Below are 15,792 nucleotides of genomic sequence, written 5' to 3'. Positions count from 1 at the left end.
CCGAACATGCTGTAGCGAATGCTACCAGCACGTCTGCTCGAATGATCCACCTCATCGCAGGCTCATTGTCAGTCGCCTGACGATGGTCAGGCGACTGTTCTGTTCTGTTCTCCCCAAGTCGGCCATTTCGTCCGCTCGCATTCGTAGTCGACCTCCAAAGAGGGGTCGCATTCACGTGGTGTATCACCACGTGAACCCGCAACATTTAGAGTTGCGGGATAAGATGAAACTACGGCAGACGAAACGTCTGCCGCAAGAGACAATAATGCGTCATTCGCGGCTGCATGAACTGCCGAAGGCGCCGCACTATTAGCATACCGCATGGACTTGTTAACCATGCGATAGAATTAAAAATGATGAATTTGACCAATCCACATCGTTTTTAATAAATGGGTCTTATAGTGACCACTCCACCCAATGACAGTCAGAGTGATTGTCGTTTAAGGGAGTGGTGATGTAACGGTGTATCGTTCCATGAAATTAATACTTAAAGGTTGTAAATTAATAGAATATCTAAAAGGTAGATAATATGTGGAGAATATTACTTTACATGGTAATATTTCAAAGACTTATTCATTGGTAGATACAGACCATTATATCTACTTTCTCCGCGGTCCAGTCAGCGTCGGACGCGCGCAAAGAGCGCTTGTACTCGAAGCAGTAAAAGTCGTAGTGCCCCGTTACAGATTGGGTAAAGTATCCCGTCATCAATGCTAAATCGACGCTCCTCGAAGCACGTGACCTGCCACGGGGTAGGGGCAAGTGTGAGACGTCGCCCCTCCCCTTAATTTATCCCCTCCCTCCGTGCATCGATTTAGGAATTTCCTTCAATTAATTGAAAAGTTATAAAAAGCAAAATGTGATGCTTTTTTAGTTCATTAAGAGCCAAACACTTGTCAGCATGTAAAAATTCATTCACAATAGTAATGAGTAGGAGATGAAAAGACAGATTGATTTGGTCCATTACGATCTTGATTGTTACGTCAATAGTTGATTGCGCCTTCTTGTCGAAGCTCATTTACAATCGATGCTAACGCGCAAAATTCTACGATAGCATACGCACAAATGATAGCATAGTGTTGTAAAATCAGGATATCATTCAGGAAACTGACGTTTCTTGTCGTTCTGAAAGCAGCTATAATAGTCGCTGGGCTTCGCAAAATAGCTGCAATACCCGCGCGACAGTTGGTTTAGCTTGCGAAAGAAAGACGCCAGACTGGCGTCCAACAAGATATGTACGTATTGCCTCTGTATGTGATAATAATAATCTCCCTAAATATTCGTCGTAGAAAATTTGGCAAGTACTTTATGTCTTAACTGTCTCACTCACTCCTCTGGCTTTCAATAGCACAGCTTTTTTCGCCACATATCGCAGTATAGGCTTGAAGCACTGGCACATCTGCGATGTGAAAGGTGACGATGGTAAGAAATTTTGCCACGATTGAACGAGGCTATCCACGAAAAAAGCTTAAGGGCTGATTGAGAAAGCTACAGACCGAGCAATGGCAGAAAATGCAAAGCAAATACGTCAGTGCACAGCACATCCGAAAGACTGACGAAGTGACGCCTTGAGATTCGAATTCTCAGCTGCGGCTACAGAAGAAGCCTTACCACCCTCATTTCATAAAGAATCAGCCTTAAATCTATGCTTGCTAACGAACGCAGGCTCCGAACATTCATTACACCTGCACATTTCATGGTGGAAAGGTGCATAACATCGATCCTGATGTTAGTTTTATCATCTTCTGATTTTTTTATAAGGCTCACGAATCACAAGATGAGAAAAAGGAGCGCCATATGGGTCACGAGCATTGCTACTGTTGCAATGTCCCAGCAACAACAAAAATGATTTTTACTTCCTACAGAACGCCAAGGTCACTGAAGCATGAGCTTTCAGTGGGCCCACGCATTGTCCGAATCAACGACTTATGCAGCTGTTTGCGTACTTTAACGCTTTATGCTAATGTATACTTAACGTATACAGAACAGAAGAAAAAGATAAAAAGGAAAATAAAAAACCATATTCGGTGTCACACATGCGTGCGATGCGTCTCTCGCAGAATCAGATGCCTGTATACCACTCTCCAAAATTTGTTAAATCACTCGACGATATCGTACACGTGCTGATTCGTCGCATACATTCTGTCGCATATCGCAACTTGACCGTCGAAAGAGCCAGTTATCCAAGGGGGTACGTCGAATGTTTTTAAGCCAATACATTCCGTTCGGTGCCACGACAGTGTCCAACCTCATAAAAGCTCTAATTGCGCGCCACCCACTAACGATAAATTTCGACAACGATGCCGGCTAATTCGTTAAAGATGAAAGTCTAAAGCCTGTTACTGTCCTCGATCTGTAGAAAGGAATCCTGTTGCCAATCCTGAGATTCGCAAGTACCTTGTGCCCTTTTTTGAAACAATAAACGTCTCATGTCGTGCCTTCGGATAGGGTCTTTGCGCTACGACGCAGGGAGCCATCAATCCAGCGCAAGTGAGTGCTCATTATCCAACTTGCTTGTTTCGACTCAAGTCTTCCTCGACTGTACTCGCTTTTCCGTGCTTTGCTCTTTTAACCGCAGTAGCATGCTATCCTCTAAAAAGATGTTGGCAATCTGTGCCGCAGCCGCTATTGCCATGGCCAGCATGACCGAGGCAACCTCGTATGCGGCCCCAGATTCCAATGATACGCCTGGCAGTGATCCCTATGGAAACCCTACGGAGCCGAGTACTTCCCCTACCCCAGTAGAAGAAACTTTTGGAAATAACCCTACCCAGCAAACTACTACTGACCATGTGGTGGTACCCGAAGGAAGCGAGCATGTGCAGCAGCAGGAAACCGATTATGTTCAGCAGCATGGGAACGATTTTGTTCAGCAGCATGGGAACGATTTTGTCCAGCAGCATGGGAACGATTTTGTCCAGCAGCATGGAAACGATTTTGTTCAGCAGCATGGGAACGATTTTGTCCAGCAGCATGGAAACGATTACGTTCAACAGCTTGGGGGCGACCATGTCCAGCAGCAGGGGAGCGGCGAAGGTGGCGATTCGTTTAATGTGGTGCCGATTGGTGTCATTGGTGGACTTCGAATTGGTCCGGACTGTGGCGGTTTATCCATTGCCGGTGGGGCAGGGTTAAACGTTGCCGACACCTTAGGAGTCGGTGTAGGGGTCGGGATTCACCTCGGCAATGGACTCCTTGGGCACCACACTACGTTCTTGCGTCGTTCGGGCTCCGATTGTACTCCGACTACGGACAACAATCTGCCGTCATACGATGTCCACGGCCCCGGATACATCGGGTTTCCGGAAGGTGAGTTCACGCCACCCGTGGATACCAATGTCGTACCAACCACGCCGGAACATGAAACATCATCCACGGATGGCCAGAGTTTTGGAAACCCTGATGAAGTGCAACAGCTCCCTTCACCTACCCCGGATACCGATTCTACGAATCCTCCAAACCTTTTGGATCCGACAATGTATCAACCAGGCCCATCGAGCGACCAACAACATCCTGAAGTGGAGTCGCCCCCGACGGAACATCCGAATCTCTTGGATGTGCCTCAAAACCCTCCGATGACCCCAGAGACGGATCCCAATCAAACCGATGCGCCGGTAACACAAGCACCGAATCTTTTGGACCCACCAACATCGCCACCGGATGAAAAACCAACCGAACAACCTAACCTCTTTGAAGTGCCACCAACGAGTGCTCCGGAACACGAAGGCCCCGACGTTGTGCAACAGATCCCTCCGAACTACCCGGAATCGGAAGCTCCAGCGCATCCGGATAGCTCGGCTCCTTCATCGGCCGACACGCCTCTGACCTCGAGTCCTATGCCCTCGAATCCTCCTGTAACCGAGAGTCCGTTGATCGTACAACCCGAAGTCGTACACCCCGATATCGTGCAACAGCATCCTCCCCAAACCCCCGATATCGTGCAACAGCATCCTCCCCAAACCCCCGATATCGTGCAACAGCATCCTCCCCAAACCCCCGATGTCGTGCAACAGCATCCTCCCCAAACCCCCGATGTCGTGCAACAGCATCCTCCCCTAGACCCATCAGTGGAGCCGCCTGTATCGGAGGCGCCGGATCAGAACCCATACGGACCATCGGCATAAGCAGCAAATTGTCGTTATTTTGTCTCTTGACTTTTGACTCGAGAGGGCGAATATGTCGTTTTCCTTGCCCATTTTGGTTTTTGATTGTGATTACACAAACACACTTGCATAATATAAATGATTTGTTTTGATCTCTTTTGTTAAGAAGATGTGAAGTAGTTGTCAGGTTTATGAATTTATATTTTGCAGTGACAATTTTATTAAAAGAGAGCTAAACTAGTTGCTTTGTTTTTTTAATCACAATGCGGATGCGTGTTACGAATAGTGCAACTCGGTGTAAAGCCACACGTCCAAAAACCTTGGTAGGAGTTTTCGATACTTTTTATATAAATGGCCGCGACCAAATTCATCTAAAAGCTCTTTTGTATCTAGCAAAATTCGATCGTTAAATAAATATGCATTTTTTTGGACACTTTGACGCCCGCTTGCAAACACTCGCCTTCTCGGACTAAACTTTGACGCTAAAAGATACTCATTGCATGTAGCCCCTCATAACATCACTTTACGAAGCTGCACAACCAATTGTGCAAGTAGACACACCACATCCGATGCTAAACGTTAAGTCATTCTTTCAAGATTGCGATTTAGTAAGTTATTGTTACTTTTGTATGCTCTCTTTCAATATGTCTTGGATCAAAGCTGAATTGCACAATGGTAACAATCATATATGTGTATCAGTTTTTAAGCTTGAGTAGATTAGAGGTGCCGAAAAGAAGCTGCCACCTCCATGAGCGACGAACTGTAACAGGGTGTACATTTACATAAGTATTATTTCCTATAAGAGGAAATATGCAAAGAAGTACAGAATTATTATCTTTATAAATTTTGACTTGAATAGTTCCAATAATACCAAATTTGGTATTACAGTGGAGTCTTCGTAATTTGATATCCGTTAATTTAATAAACTTCCTTACATAATAAAATTGTGAGTTCCATGTTGGGCCCAGGCTAATAAAAAAAACTCTCTTAATTTGTATTATAAAGGCCAGAGAAATTTTCCGCCGTACAAATATCAAACTACTGCCGGGGGATCACTACCAAAAAAATATTCAGAGTTTGTTGCTTAAGGGATCTTTGCTGAAGATTTCCCGCCTGATCTTGCATCTTCTGAACCATCTTTGACAACTTCTCTCCAGTCTCCTGCTGCAACCAGAAAGTCTTGAGCTCTGCAAGCATCGATGCAGCATTCCGAAGAGGGACGGGCAGTGCGGCCACGCTATCGTCCTCAATGCTGTAGCGGCCACGTGCTGACTCCGGTAGTTGAACGCTCTCGAGAATCTCTACCACTGTCGGAGCGTAGCTCACCTGCTCTTCGTCGGGATTGTTGAGCAGGAAGTCGACGGACATCGGTTGCTATAAAGTTGTCGAACTTGCTTCTGGAGGTCCGAGAGTTTGCAGTGCGTAAAGCCGTTGCAGATGCACTCAGACTACACTACCTAATCCATGCTGCATGCGCCAGCTGAATCGCCTCCAAGACGTTAATCTTCGCTGCATCCGGCTGATTGTACTCAAGGCGATCCAGGACCTGGCGGTTGCAGCGCTTGCGGTGATACGCTTTGAAATTGTGTATAATTCCAGCGTCGCAGAGCTGAATCTTGCTGGTCGCAATGGGCGGCAAATACTACAGCGTTGTATTCTCCAGAGTGATTTTAGCGACTGCTAGATCCTCATCCTTGATAAGCGCGGGGCAGTTTTCGAGAATCAGGATGACCTTGCGACCGGCAACGTGTTTGTCGAAGACTTCCAGCCATAGTTTGAACACGTCGCGAGTCATCCACGCGTTCTTGTTGGCGTGATAGGCAACGCCCAGGCTTCTGCGGTTCACGTTTTTTAAACAGCGTGGATTGAAGAACTTTCCGATAATCCACAGCGGATGCTTGTCGAATTCATCTGCGTTGCAGCAGATGGTCATCGTGATCCGCTCTTTGCTCTGCTTCTGACCCTCCAGCTGGTGTGTCGAAAGCGATGAATCGACCTGCAGTTGGTAGAACAGACCGGTCTCATCCATGTTGTAGATATCGGTGGCGTTGTACTGGTCCAATTGAGCGCGGATTTCCGGCAGGCATGCCTCCAGTGCTTTGACGTCGACAGATCCGCTTTCGCCAAAGCGACGGTGCATGCAGATGCCACGGCGATATTTGAATTTCTGCAACTAATTAATTGACAATGTGGGTGCATCCTCATCCTTGACGGTTGGATACAGCGTCTTCATGTACGATACCGCTTTTTCCTGGATCAGGTGTCCGCTCATGTTGACAACACCCTTATACTCAATAATTCATCGAGCAAGAGCCGTCTCTACCAGCGAGTACGAAACCGCACGCCGTCGCTTGGAATGGAGGACGGAATCGCTCTGGCTGCACTTAGCAGGTCTGCAGAGCGCTTCAGGACGTTGCCGATTGTCCCTTGGGTGACTGTGACTCCACGCTCCTCCACCGACACAGAGCCTCCTGGGTGAGACCAGGACGTTTCTGCTTCTCCATGTAGATCGCTTCGCGGAGGATGTATGTAAGAGTATGGCCATTGGCGACCATGTTGAACGGGTCTCGTGGAAAACGCGTTCTTGCAAAATATGGGTTTCTCTTCAAAAGTGTGTCCGAACAGAGCTTTGAACACGTCGATTACACCTAAAATACAGTTGCACCCTAAGCCTTCAACTCCCGAACCCCAACTTAGCAGCATAGTCCCTAAGGTCTTTAAATTTCGGACCTCAACCCTACTGGTCGATAGCACTAAAGCACGAGGCTAAGACCAGGTGATGGCCCTCCTAGTGAATTCAGGTGCATCACAAATTTTTGTAAAACTCGCGGCTCTAAAAAAGACCGGCGATGTTTGAGTTGCTTTGCCAGGATGGCAAGCGAGAAGAGGCGACCGTTCGTTTAGCAAACGGCGCGCTCGTTAAAGTTCAGGTAGAAATTGCCTTCAGATTTAGTGACTTCTCTTGTAAAGAGAAGCTCACAGTGTAAGGTATAGAAAGTCCGTATGACCTCATGCTAGGCATGCCATGGTCGGCAAAACACCAACCGTGGATAGACTGGCGTACGCGCACAGTTGCGAACTTTACGCAGGACGCCGGAAATGATGTGCTTCTGCGTGAGGTGTATGCAACTGATGTCGACTCAAACACAGTTTAAGGTGCGGTGACGGTGTGTCAAACGTCAACAATTCCTACCCAGCTCGTGGAGACTGTGGTAGTGAGAAGGGCAATGACAAATAGTCATGTGTCTCATAGTCCTGCGCAGAGCCGAGAGCCTGTGACAGTAAACAGCGAGATGACAGGAAGTCAAGCGTCGCATGAATTGGCACAGTGCCTAGAGCCTGGTGCAGATGGAGGGATGCGTTAGCCGGGAGAGCAACGGCACCCGCTTCCCAGTCAAAGGTCGTGGCGACTCGAAGAACGAGCACCCGACAGATTAGGACGATCAAAGGCACGTCTAAAGCGGTGACCTGTGGATCAGTTCCTAATAAAGAGGACGGGCCTTCGAACGAGGTGTTTGAGGCTGTCAAAGACGAAATCGCTGAGGCATCCTGAGTTGAGGTGCTCCGACAAGTCTTTAAATATGCCGAGAAGGTATTAAATTCCCCGAAATGTCGCGGGATCTGAATCTTGCCGAATTAAAGAAGGGGAAGATCCACGAATTAGTCACACCAGTTCCAGAAGAGAATTTGGTGCACTGTTGCTCGTCGTTCACAATGGACGAGAGCGTCCTAGAAATGGACAAAAAGAAACGGTTCGCATGCACAAGGCTGGGATGTTTTGAAAGACAGTCCGGTCTTTGGGGATCTGTGGAAATATCGCGATGTGATCTTAGAAAAAGCGCCGAGCCGTCTACCAGCAGATAGGGGCATCGGGCACGAGAAAGACATCGAACCTGGCACCAAGTATTGTGTGACCAGGCAATGGCCGTTGTCGAAAGAATTAGTCGATTATATCGATGAGTTCTTCGACAAGCGAGCCAAGGCGGGACATGTGCGTGAGAGTATATCGCCTCACTGCAGCCCGACCTTTTGTGTGCGTAAAACCACAGGTGGATGGCGCGTGGTTCATGCTTACAATAAGCTGAACACGGCGACCATACCGGCGCAAACGCCAATCCCGCGGAAAGATGTTTTGTTGAACTCCATGGGAAAGTCAACTATCTTTTCCGCGTTGAATTTGAAGGATGGCTACTATCAGATTCTCATGAGAGAGTCCGATGTAGCCAAATCGGCAGTAAGCACCCCAAGTAGTATGCTTTGTGAGTGGCTTCTGATGCCCCAAGGATTGTAAATTGTACCAGCGACATTCAACCGAGTTGTGGCTTCTGATGCCCCAAGGATTGTAAATTGTACCAGCGACATTCAACCGAGTTGTGGCTCACGTGATGCGTCAGCACCGCGCCTACGCGCCTCATTACTTTGACGATGTATTCGTGCACAGCAGGACCGAGGACAGGCTGAGCGCAATACAGTCGCACAATCGTCATCTAGACGCTATGTTGCAGACCTTAAAGGACGCCCAATTGTACGTTTACTTGCAAAAGTGCGTCATAGGAGTCCCTGAGATACCTGCGCTGGGCTGCATCGTAGGTTCACATGGTGTACAAGCAGACCCAGACAAGGTAAAAATAGTAAAGAAATGGCCAATCCCACGGCATGTGAAGGATTTGCGTCAAATACTAGGGCTCACTAATTACTTGCATAAGTATGGCAAAAAAATGCTGAGCAAACTAAACTATTATCTGACCTCCTTAAAGAACGCAGAATGGGTTTGGTTAAGAGAACAAGATGATGCATTCACATCAGTGAAGCAATCTGTTGTAGAGGCACCGGTCTTGGCATTGCCTGACGCGCATAAGCCCTTTAGCGTCGCCTGCGATGCAAGTAATTTTGCAATCGGCAGCACGCCATGCAGAATGATGACGACGGCGTTGACCGCGCCATCTCTTATCAGTCCCGGCTATTAAAAGCCGCGGAGTTGAATTACCCTGTGCATGACAAAGAGCTACTTTCAATAAAGTATGCTCTTTTCAAGTTTCGTGTGCACCTATTGGGCACCGAACCATTGGTGGTTATACGGATCACTCATCACTGCGGACTGCAAAAAACTCACCGCACCTCTCGCCTAGAATTGCAAGATGGCTTACATTCTTCTCTATATTTAATTTCAAAGTTGAATACAAGACGAATTAGTCGAATGTATCGGCTGACGCTTTATCGCGCTGACCAGACTTCAAGGTAAGACACCAGGAAAGTGTGTCTAGTGCGAAAGCACAATTTCAGCCGTCAACGTTGGCAGCCATGAAGGTATACCGCGTGACGAGCTCACTGGCCTCTAAAATAAAAGAGAGCTTCAGTCAGGACGACCACTGTTGCCTGCTGCTGGATCACTATGGTGGACGAAAGGTTTCCCTTCCGTCGCACCTAAAAGCTAAGCTCAATCGCTTTAGCTACAGCGATGGCCTGTTATGGCATCAGCTGTCACCTTGTGATACCTTGAGAATCTATGTGCCTCATGACACAGATCGCAAGCTGATGATCCTTCACGAGCTCCATAAAGCGCCATCTAGTGGGCATCTGGGCCGTTAAAAGACATTCCTACGAGTGTCAGAGGAATTTTGGTGGCCACACTTAATAGATGTGGCCAACTATATTCACCCATGCGAACAGTGTCAGCGCATTCAGCCTGCACCATCCAGCAGTGCGCCACTAAAACCGCTACCGATTCCATCGGATTGTTGAAAGTCAGTAAGTCTGGACTTCATTTTTGGCATGCCGCCCGATCATAAGGGTCGGACAGGGCTAATCGTCTTTGTAGACAGACTGAGTAAGATGGTGCATTAAGCACCATGTCAGAAATTGATCACAGGCAAGGAGGCAGCTCTCTTGTTCCTGAATCATGTTTCCGACTACACGGGATCCACGTTTTACGTCTGTTTTTTGGCGACATGTGTTCGAGCTGCTAGGTAGCAAGCTCCCCATGTCGACCGCAGATCATCCCCAGACCGATGGCCGAACAGAACGTTCCAATCGGGTCGTGGCGGATGTCTTACGCACTATAGCAACTCCCAAAGAGAAGAGCAAGCAATTACCCTTTGTGGAGTTCGCTATAAATAACAGTGTCCATGCCAGTACGAGTGAGACACCGTTTTATATTAACGGGCTGCGCCATCCTCGGACGCCAGTCTCGCTTGTGCGCAGCCCGAGTCTTAGTAGGGGAGGGCTCCTCACTATGCTCGGTGCGAAAGAGGGACATAGTTTCGTCAATATGACGATGACCCATGAGGGTATCATCTCAAAGACTGAAACTTGTCCAAGTAACCCTGCCAGTTTAGTAGTGGTCAATAAAACTACGCCATATGATCTACGGCGGTATCATATGCGGTTTGATGCTACAAGTGTGAGCGAGGCTCAACGCTTTGTGGATAAGCGATTAGCAATCGCAAGAAAAGTCCGTGACACAATGGCAAGCACACAGGACAAGTATAATGAAAGAATATGCAGACCGAAATGGTCGCGAAAATAATGAACGCTTTAGAGTGGGGGTAAAGTACTAATAAGTACAGCTAATCTACCTAAAAATGCAATCTTTGTGTTACTTGGAGGTCCTTTACGGTGGTAGAAGAGGCAGGGAGACCTAAATTATAGGCTTACCCTTCCCGTATATGATGCCGCACGCCGTAGTTTACGTGGATTGTCTGAAACGGTATGTAGACCCAAATTGTAACGGGGTGTTTCGTTACATCAAATTAACACTTAAAGGTTATTAATTAATATATTATCTAAAAGGTAGATAATATTTGGAGAATATAACTTTACATGGTAATTTTCTAAAAGCTTATGCATTGGTAAATATAGACCATTATATCTACTTCTTCCGCGGTCCAGTCAGTGCTGGTCGCGCGCAAAGAGAAAGACAAATAAGACTTTTATTACATTTTTTTGTATTAGTTTATAATTAAGTTAGTGTTAAGCAGATAATACGGAAGAACTTAATTATATAAATTCAATTTTTAATTAACCCTCTTTAAAGCAAGGTTTTTAAGAGAGTCTTCCTCTTCACGTCCTAGTGTACTTGACGTGGCGTGAGGCACCACTCGCACTGAGGCAGTGCGAAGGGGACTTGTACTGAAGCAATAAAAGTCAGTAGTGCCCCGTTACATAAATGAGGTCGCATACCCCCAATCGTCTAAAGAGACCAATGGTGACGCCGACTGTGAGTCGAGCGTCGTTCGGGTGAGGGGGACGGAGAAGGCTAAAAACTATCAGCTGACTGACTCCTCGCATCACGAACAGGACTCGAAGAGCGATGGACATCACGCGAGTAACGCGGATTCCTCAGCGTTATCCTCTTAAAATGGTCCAAGCGAGTCTTCAGGCGTTCATATCCCTGACAAGCCTTCGCTGGGACATCATGAAGATCCGAGGTCAGTCGCGACAATTGACCCTCGAGATCCGCAATACGTCGTTCAGCAGCGCTTAACGCCTGTGACTGAACGGACGAAGGTAAGGCAGCCGCGAGGAGGTGGGCGAGATCGCCACTCCTATCGGGCGCCGCGTGTACTGATGGATGCGGGTGAGAATCAACGCATTCTTGTTGGAAGGTTGCTTGTCCACCGCTCCGTGAGGCAAAGGTATCAAATTCTCGTCCAATGAAAAAAAATAATCGAAGAGTTTCAACTATTGGGAACCGATCGATACCCTACGTATTGATGTGCCCGCCCTTAGTAGCTGCCTATGAAAAAGAGCACTAGCTGAGGCCTCTTCTCTAGTCTCAAATGGACAAGCAGAAGTAGCGTTGTGAGAAGAAACAGGGGTACAGCACCGCCCATGATTTCTTTCACACGCAAGCGGGCGAAATTAATTCGCTGCGATCGCTATTTCATCGCATCGGAATGCGGATGAATGCAGCGCAGGAATTCCGCTTCGTATTGGTCGGGCGTTCCATTTGAACGCAACACGATAGGGTTCGGGAAAAATGCGCCCAAGCGATTTTCCATGAGCCCTTCATGATTGAAAGACGCCATAATAATTATGTGCGTCTACAAGAGCGCGCTCTCGGAGCGACGCTCTTGGCCCGTTTAAACGAGGCCATTTAGATGGAGGGGGCATCTTTGGAATGCCACCCGCCACATAGCCACGTTCTAAACGACTGGCTTGTGACACCGACTGACCACGTTCACGTGTCGTCGGCGGAGCTTTAGGCTCCGAATCCTCTATGTCAGAACCATTATGAATTATGGTCTGAGCATGAGGCTTTGTGGTTATACCCAACGGAGAAGCGGCTGCGCCTTTATAGACAGCGCTCTCACAACCTTTCGCTGCGTTTTCCAACGCAAACGACGAGATAGCATTCGTAAATGATGCTATCTCCATGTTGTGAGCCGTGAGAGAAGTTTGGATGAGCAATAATGCGCTATCATCGTTCCTCATGAGCTCGTTGTCCGCATCACTACTATGAGGTGACGGCAACGGTGTCGACTCATTGTAGTCGAGAATGAGCGACGGACCAACGACCTCTGTTAAAGTGGGATGAATCCTTTAGCCCTGTTAACGCGACAGCAGCAGTAGCTGTGGGCGTTTCGACTCAGGCGTTGGACGCTGCCAGCGTTTTAACGCGGCGCGTGAGCTTAGTGCGAGGTTGAGTGGGCGTCCTCCACATGACCCACCAACGTGGCCCCCTTTCGGGGGCATCTTAGTGCCATGTATAAAAACACAGGTCGATAGAGTGATTGAGTGAACTAGAGACGCGTCAAGCTGCTCGTAGTTTCTCGTTCTTATTTGACAAATTTAAAATGTAAATTTGTTTGTTAAGGGGGGCCCTAATGTTACACAGTCCCCGTTAAGTACACTTGGTGTACTTCAGGGGATGCGGGGGGATGACCTTGCACGAGCAAAACCAATTCTTGCTCATGCTCATCACGCATCGAAGTTAATAACGACGCGAGTGATGTCGATGTCGAAGATATCGACATCGAAGACGAGAATGATCTCATGGCAGTACGCATAAAGCTCACTGAACAAGACAAAACAAATAAGTCAGTAGAAGGATTTCTGCTAAATCGGGAAATAATAATCTGTTTCGTTTAGGATTCCATTGCTAACGCAGTGGATCGACAGAAACAGAATGCAGACAAACATGGAAGAGCAAATGTTCATTCATTAAAAATTAGTGATCTAGTGCTACTCTCTACGGTAAACTTACCTGAGCGATTAGTCACGAATGTTTGTAGCAGTAAAGTACTACACAAGTTCAGTGGCCTTTCTGTGTACTGCATCGCAGTGGCAATGCGTACACAATAGAATTGCCACGTAGGATGCGAACACATCCTACGATTTACGTTGGTCGGCTCCGCCCGTACCATCAGTAAGCGGCTTCTTTCGAGGTTGGATTTGACCACCCTTTTCAAGAATCCCTAAAAGATTCTTGTGATCGCGAACCAAATTCTCATGTTGAACCTGGAGTTTCCCATGCCGGTTCCGAATATCCTCGAAACTGCGATAAGCTGACGACAGATCTCGAACAGCATGATATTTCCGTTCGTACTCCAACATGGAGTACGCACTCTTAGAACGGTCTTCCAACCGCTCGATATGGTGAGCCTGCACCGTCTGCTCCAACTGAAGGGATAAACAAAAAGATAGATAGATAAGATAAGAATTCAGTTGTATGTTTAGTATTAGTTATAATTACGTTAGAGTTAACCGATAGAAAGAAGAGATACTTAAACATATCAATACAGTTCTCATTTTACCCTCTCTAGCTAGTTACCTTAAGCAGAATTCTTGCTCTGCACGTACTAGTAAACGTGAAATAACTTAAGGCACCACTCGCAACTGAAGCAGTGCGAAGCGGACTTGTACTAAAGCAGTACAAGTCGTAGTGTCCCGTTACAGCAACACTCTACGTAGACACACACACCCTAGCACAGCGAGGAAGTAATTAAACCAGTTTCTCTTGCGTGCAGTGAGGTAGTTGTGATGGGCGCCTTAGCAACCTTACCCAACGCACTAAGTACTCTAGCGAAGTGTCGTCACGGGAGCGATAACTCGGCTTTTCGTGCGCACTTATTCACAAGAAAGAAGTTTTCAGACTGATTTATATTTGATCGCATTAAAATAAATACCCATTTTTACTATAAAAATGTCACCTCTGTAGATAACACTTATATGCATTTCGAGCATATCTTTCTAGATCTCTCACGTAACGGATGACGCTAGGCGTCATCCCTCCCAATGTGAATGCACCTATGTGCATCACATACAAAAGGTTGGTCACAACTGTGAGCCACGCTTGAGTGGTGGGTCTAATTACTTTATTATAGTAATTGACCTTGCACCGAATTATTGATGACGGATTCGGCCATCGGTAAAAACTCTCTCCAATTTGGATACTATTGGACGTAACCTCGAAGTATCTCTTCGAGGACGCGATTTACGCGATCTGTTTGACCATCCGTTTCTGGTTGATCGGATGTTGACATAGTCAGCCGTGTTCCGATCTCTCGGAACACGGATTGCCAGAAATCCGCCGTGAATCTTGGATTTCTATCCGAGACCAATTCACGGGTTAACCCATGGAGTTTGAATACCGTGTCGATAAAGACACGGGCACAATTTGGAGCCGTAATCGACTCTGGTACCGCAGCAAGATGTACCATTTGTTTTAATTTTGTCTACAAAAACAAGGATTCCATTGTTTTTGTTGTCGTCTTCGGGAAATCCGAAGACGAAGTCCATAGATACGGACTGCCAACACTCTGCCGGAAGTGGTAGAGGGTTGAAGTGGTGCATGGGATAAAGGGCTAGGCTTCACCCGTTGACATACCTCGCAAGCACGAATGTACTTGCGCACAAACTGATACTGGCGGGGCCAGTAACAGTATCGACTTACCGTGAGGTTAGTCTTCTCACGTCCACGATGTCCACTTGTTGGAGCATCGTGACACTCATACATGATGCGCAAGCGCAAATCATTGTGAGTCGGGACGACGACACGTGGGGTGTCGCCGGTAACGGCTGTGTAATACAATAAGCCGTTACGTGTTGTGTATCGATCGGATGACGATCGATATAAAGCCGGTAGATCTTTAAAAGATTTATCGGATGGATTCATTAAATGATCCATCAGACAAAGAAGGTCCTTATCTTCTTTATAGGCTTTCTTTATTTCATCAACTAAGGTTGATGATGGAACACTCGTAGTGAGTGTTGCAACAGTAAGATCACTTTTACTGTTGGGGTGCACTGCTGACTCGAAATCGGGTCGGCGTGATAACGCATCAGCGACGACATTAAGTCGTCCTGGTTTATATTCGACGGAGAAGTTATACTCCGCGAAGAAGGATAGCCACCTCGCCATTCTTTGCGAGAGGTGTGGGCTATTGACGGCCGTGCGTAATGACGCATGGTCCGTATATACGATGAACGGTCTATCTCCTAGGAGGTAGACCCTAAATTTAGCCAATGAATATTTCATGGCAAGGAGTTCCTTGTCATGCACTGGATAATTGCGTTCAGCTGGTTGCAGCTGACGCGATTGGTAACAGACGACGCGCTCCGCGCCATCTGTATCGTATTGCATTAACGCACAGCCGATTGCGAAATCGCTGGCGTCACAGACCACATGGAATGGTCTGTCTTGATCCGCAATCGCCAATATGGGCGATTGCATCAAGCTTTGCTTGAT

The 15,792-nt window shown here is 47.1% G+C and overlaps 1 protein-coding gene across 1 annotated transcript; it reads left to right on the top strand.

Moving 5' to 3' along the window:
• Nucleotides 1–2,600: 2,600 nt before the first annotated feature.
• Nucleotides 2,601–4,124, top strand: CCR75_008179 (uncharacterized protein; the record flags this gene model as incomplete). The annotated part of the gene is made up of 1 exon (XM_067966233.1): nucleotides 2,601–4,124. One exon carries the CDS (start codon nucleotides 2,601–2,603, stop codon nucleotides 4,122–4,124), a length of 1,524 nt encoding a protein of 507 aa, XP_067823187.1.
• Nucleotides 4,125–15,792: the final 11,668 nt, after the last annotated feature.

Source organism: Bremia lactucae, linkage group LG17 (assembly GCF_004359215.1).
Source record: "Bremia lactucae strain SF5 linkage group LG17, whole genome shotgun sequence".
Lineage (NCBI taxonomy): Eukaryota > Oomycota > Peronosporomycetes > Peronosporales > Peronosporaceae > Bremia > Bremia lactucae.
The sequence above is the reverse complement of the archived record's forward strand: the minus strand, read 5'-3'. Positions and strand labels throughout refer to the sequence as shown.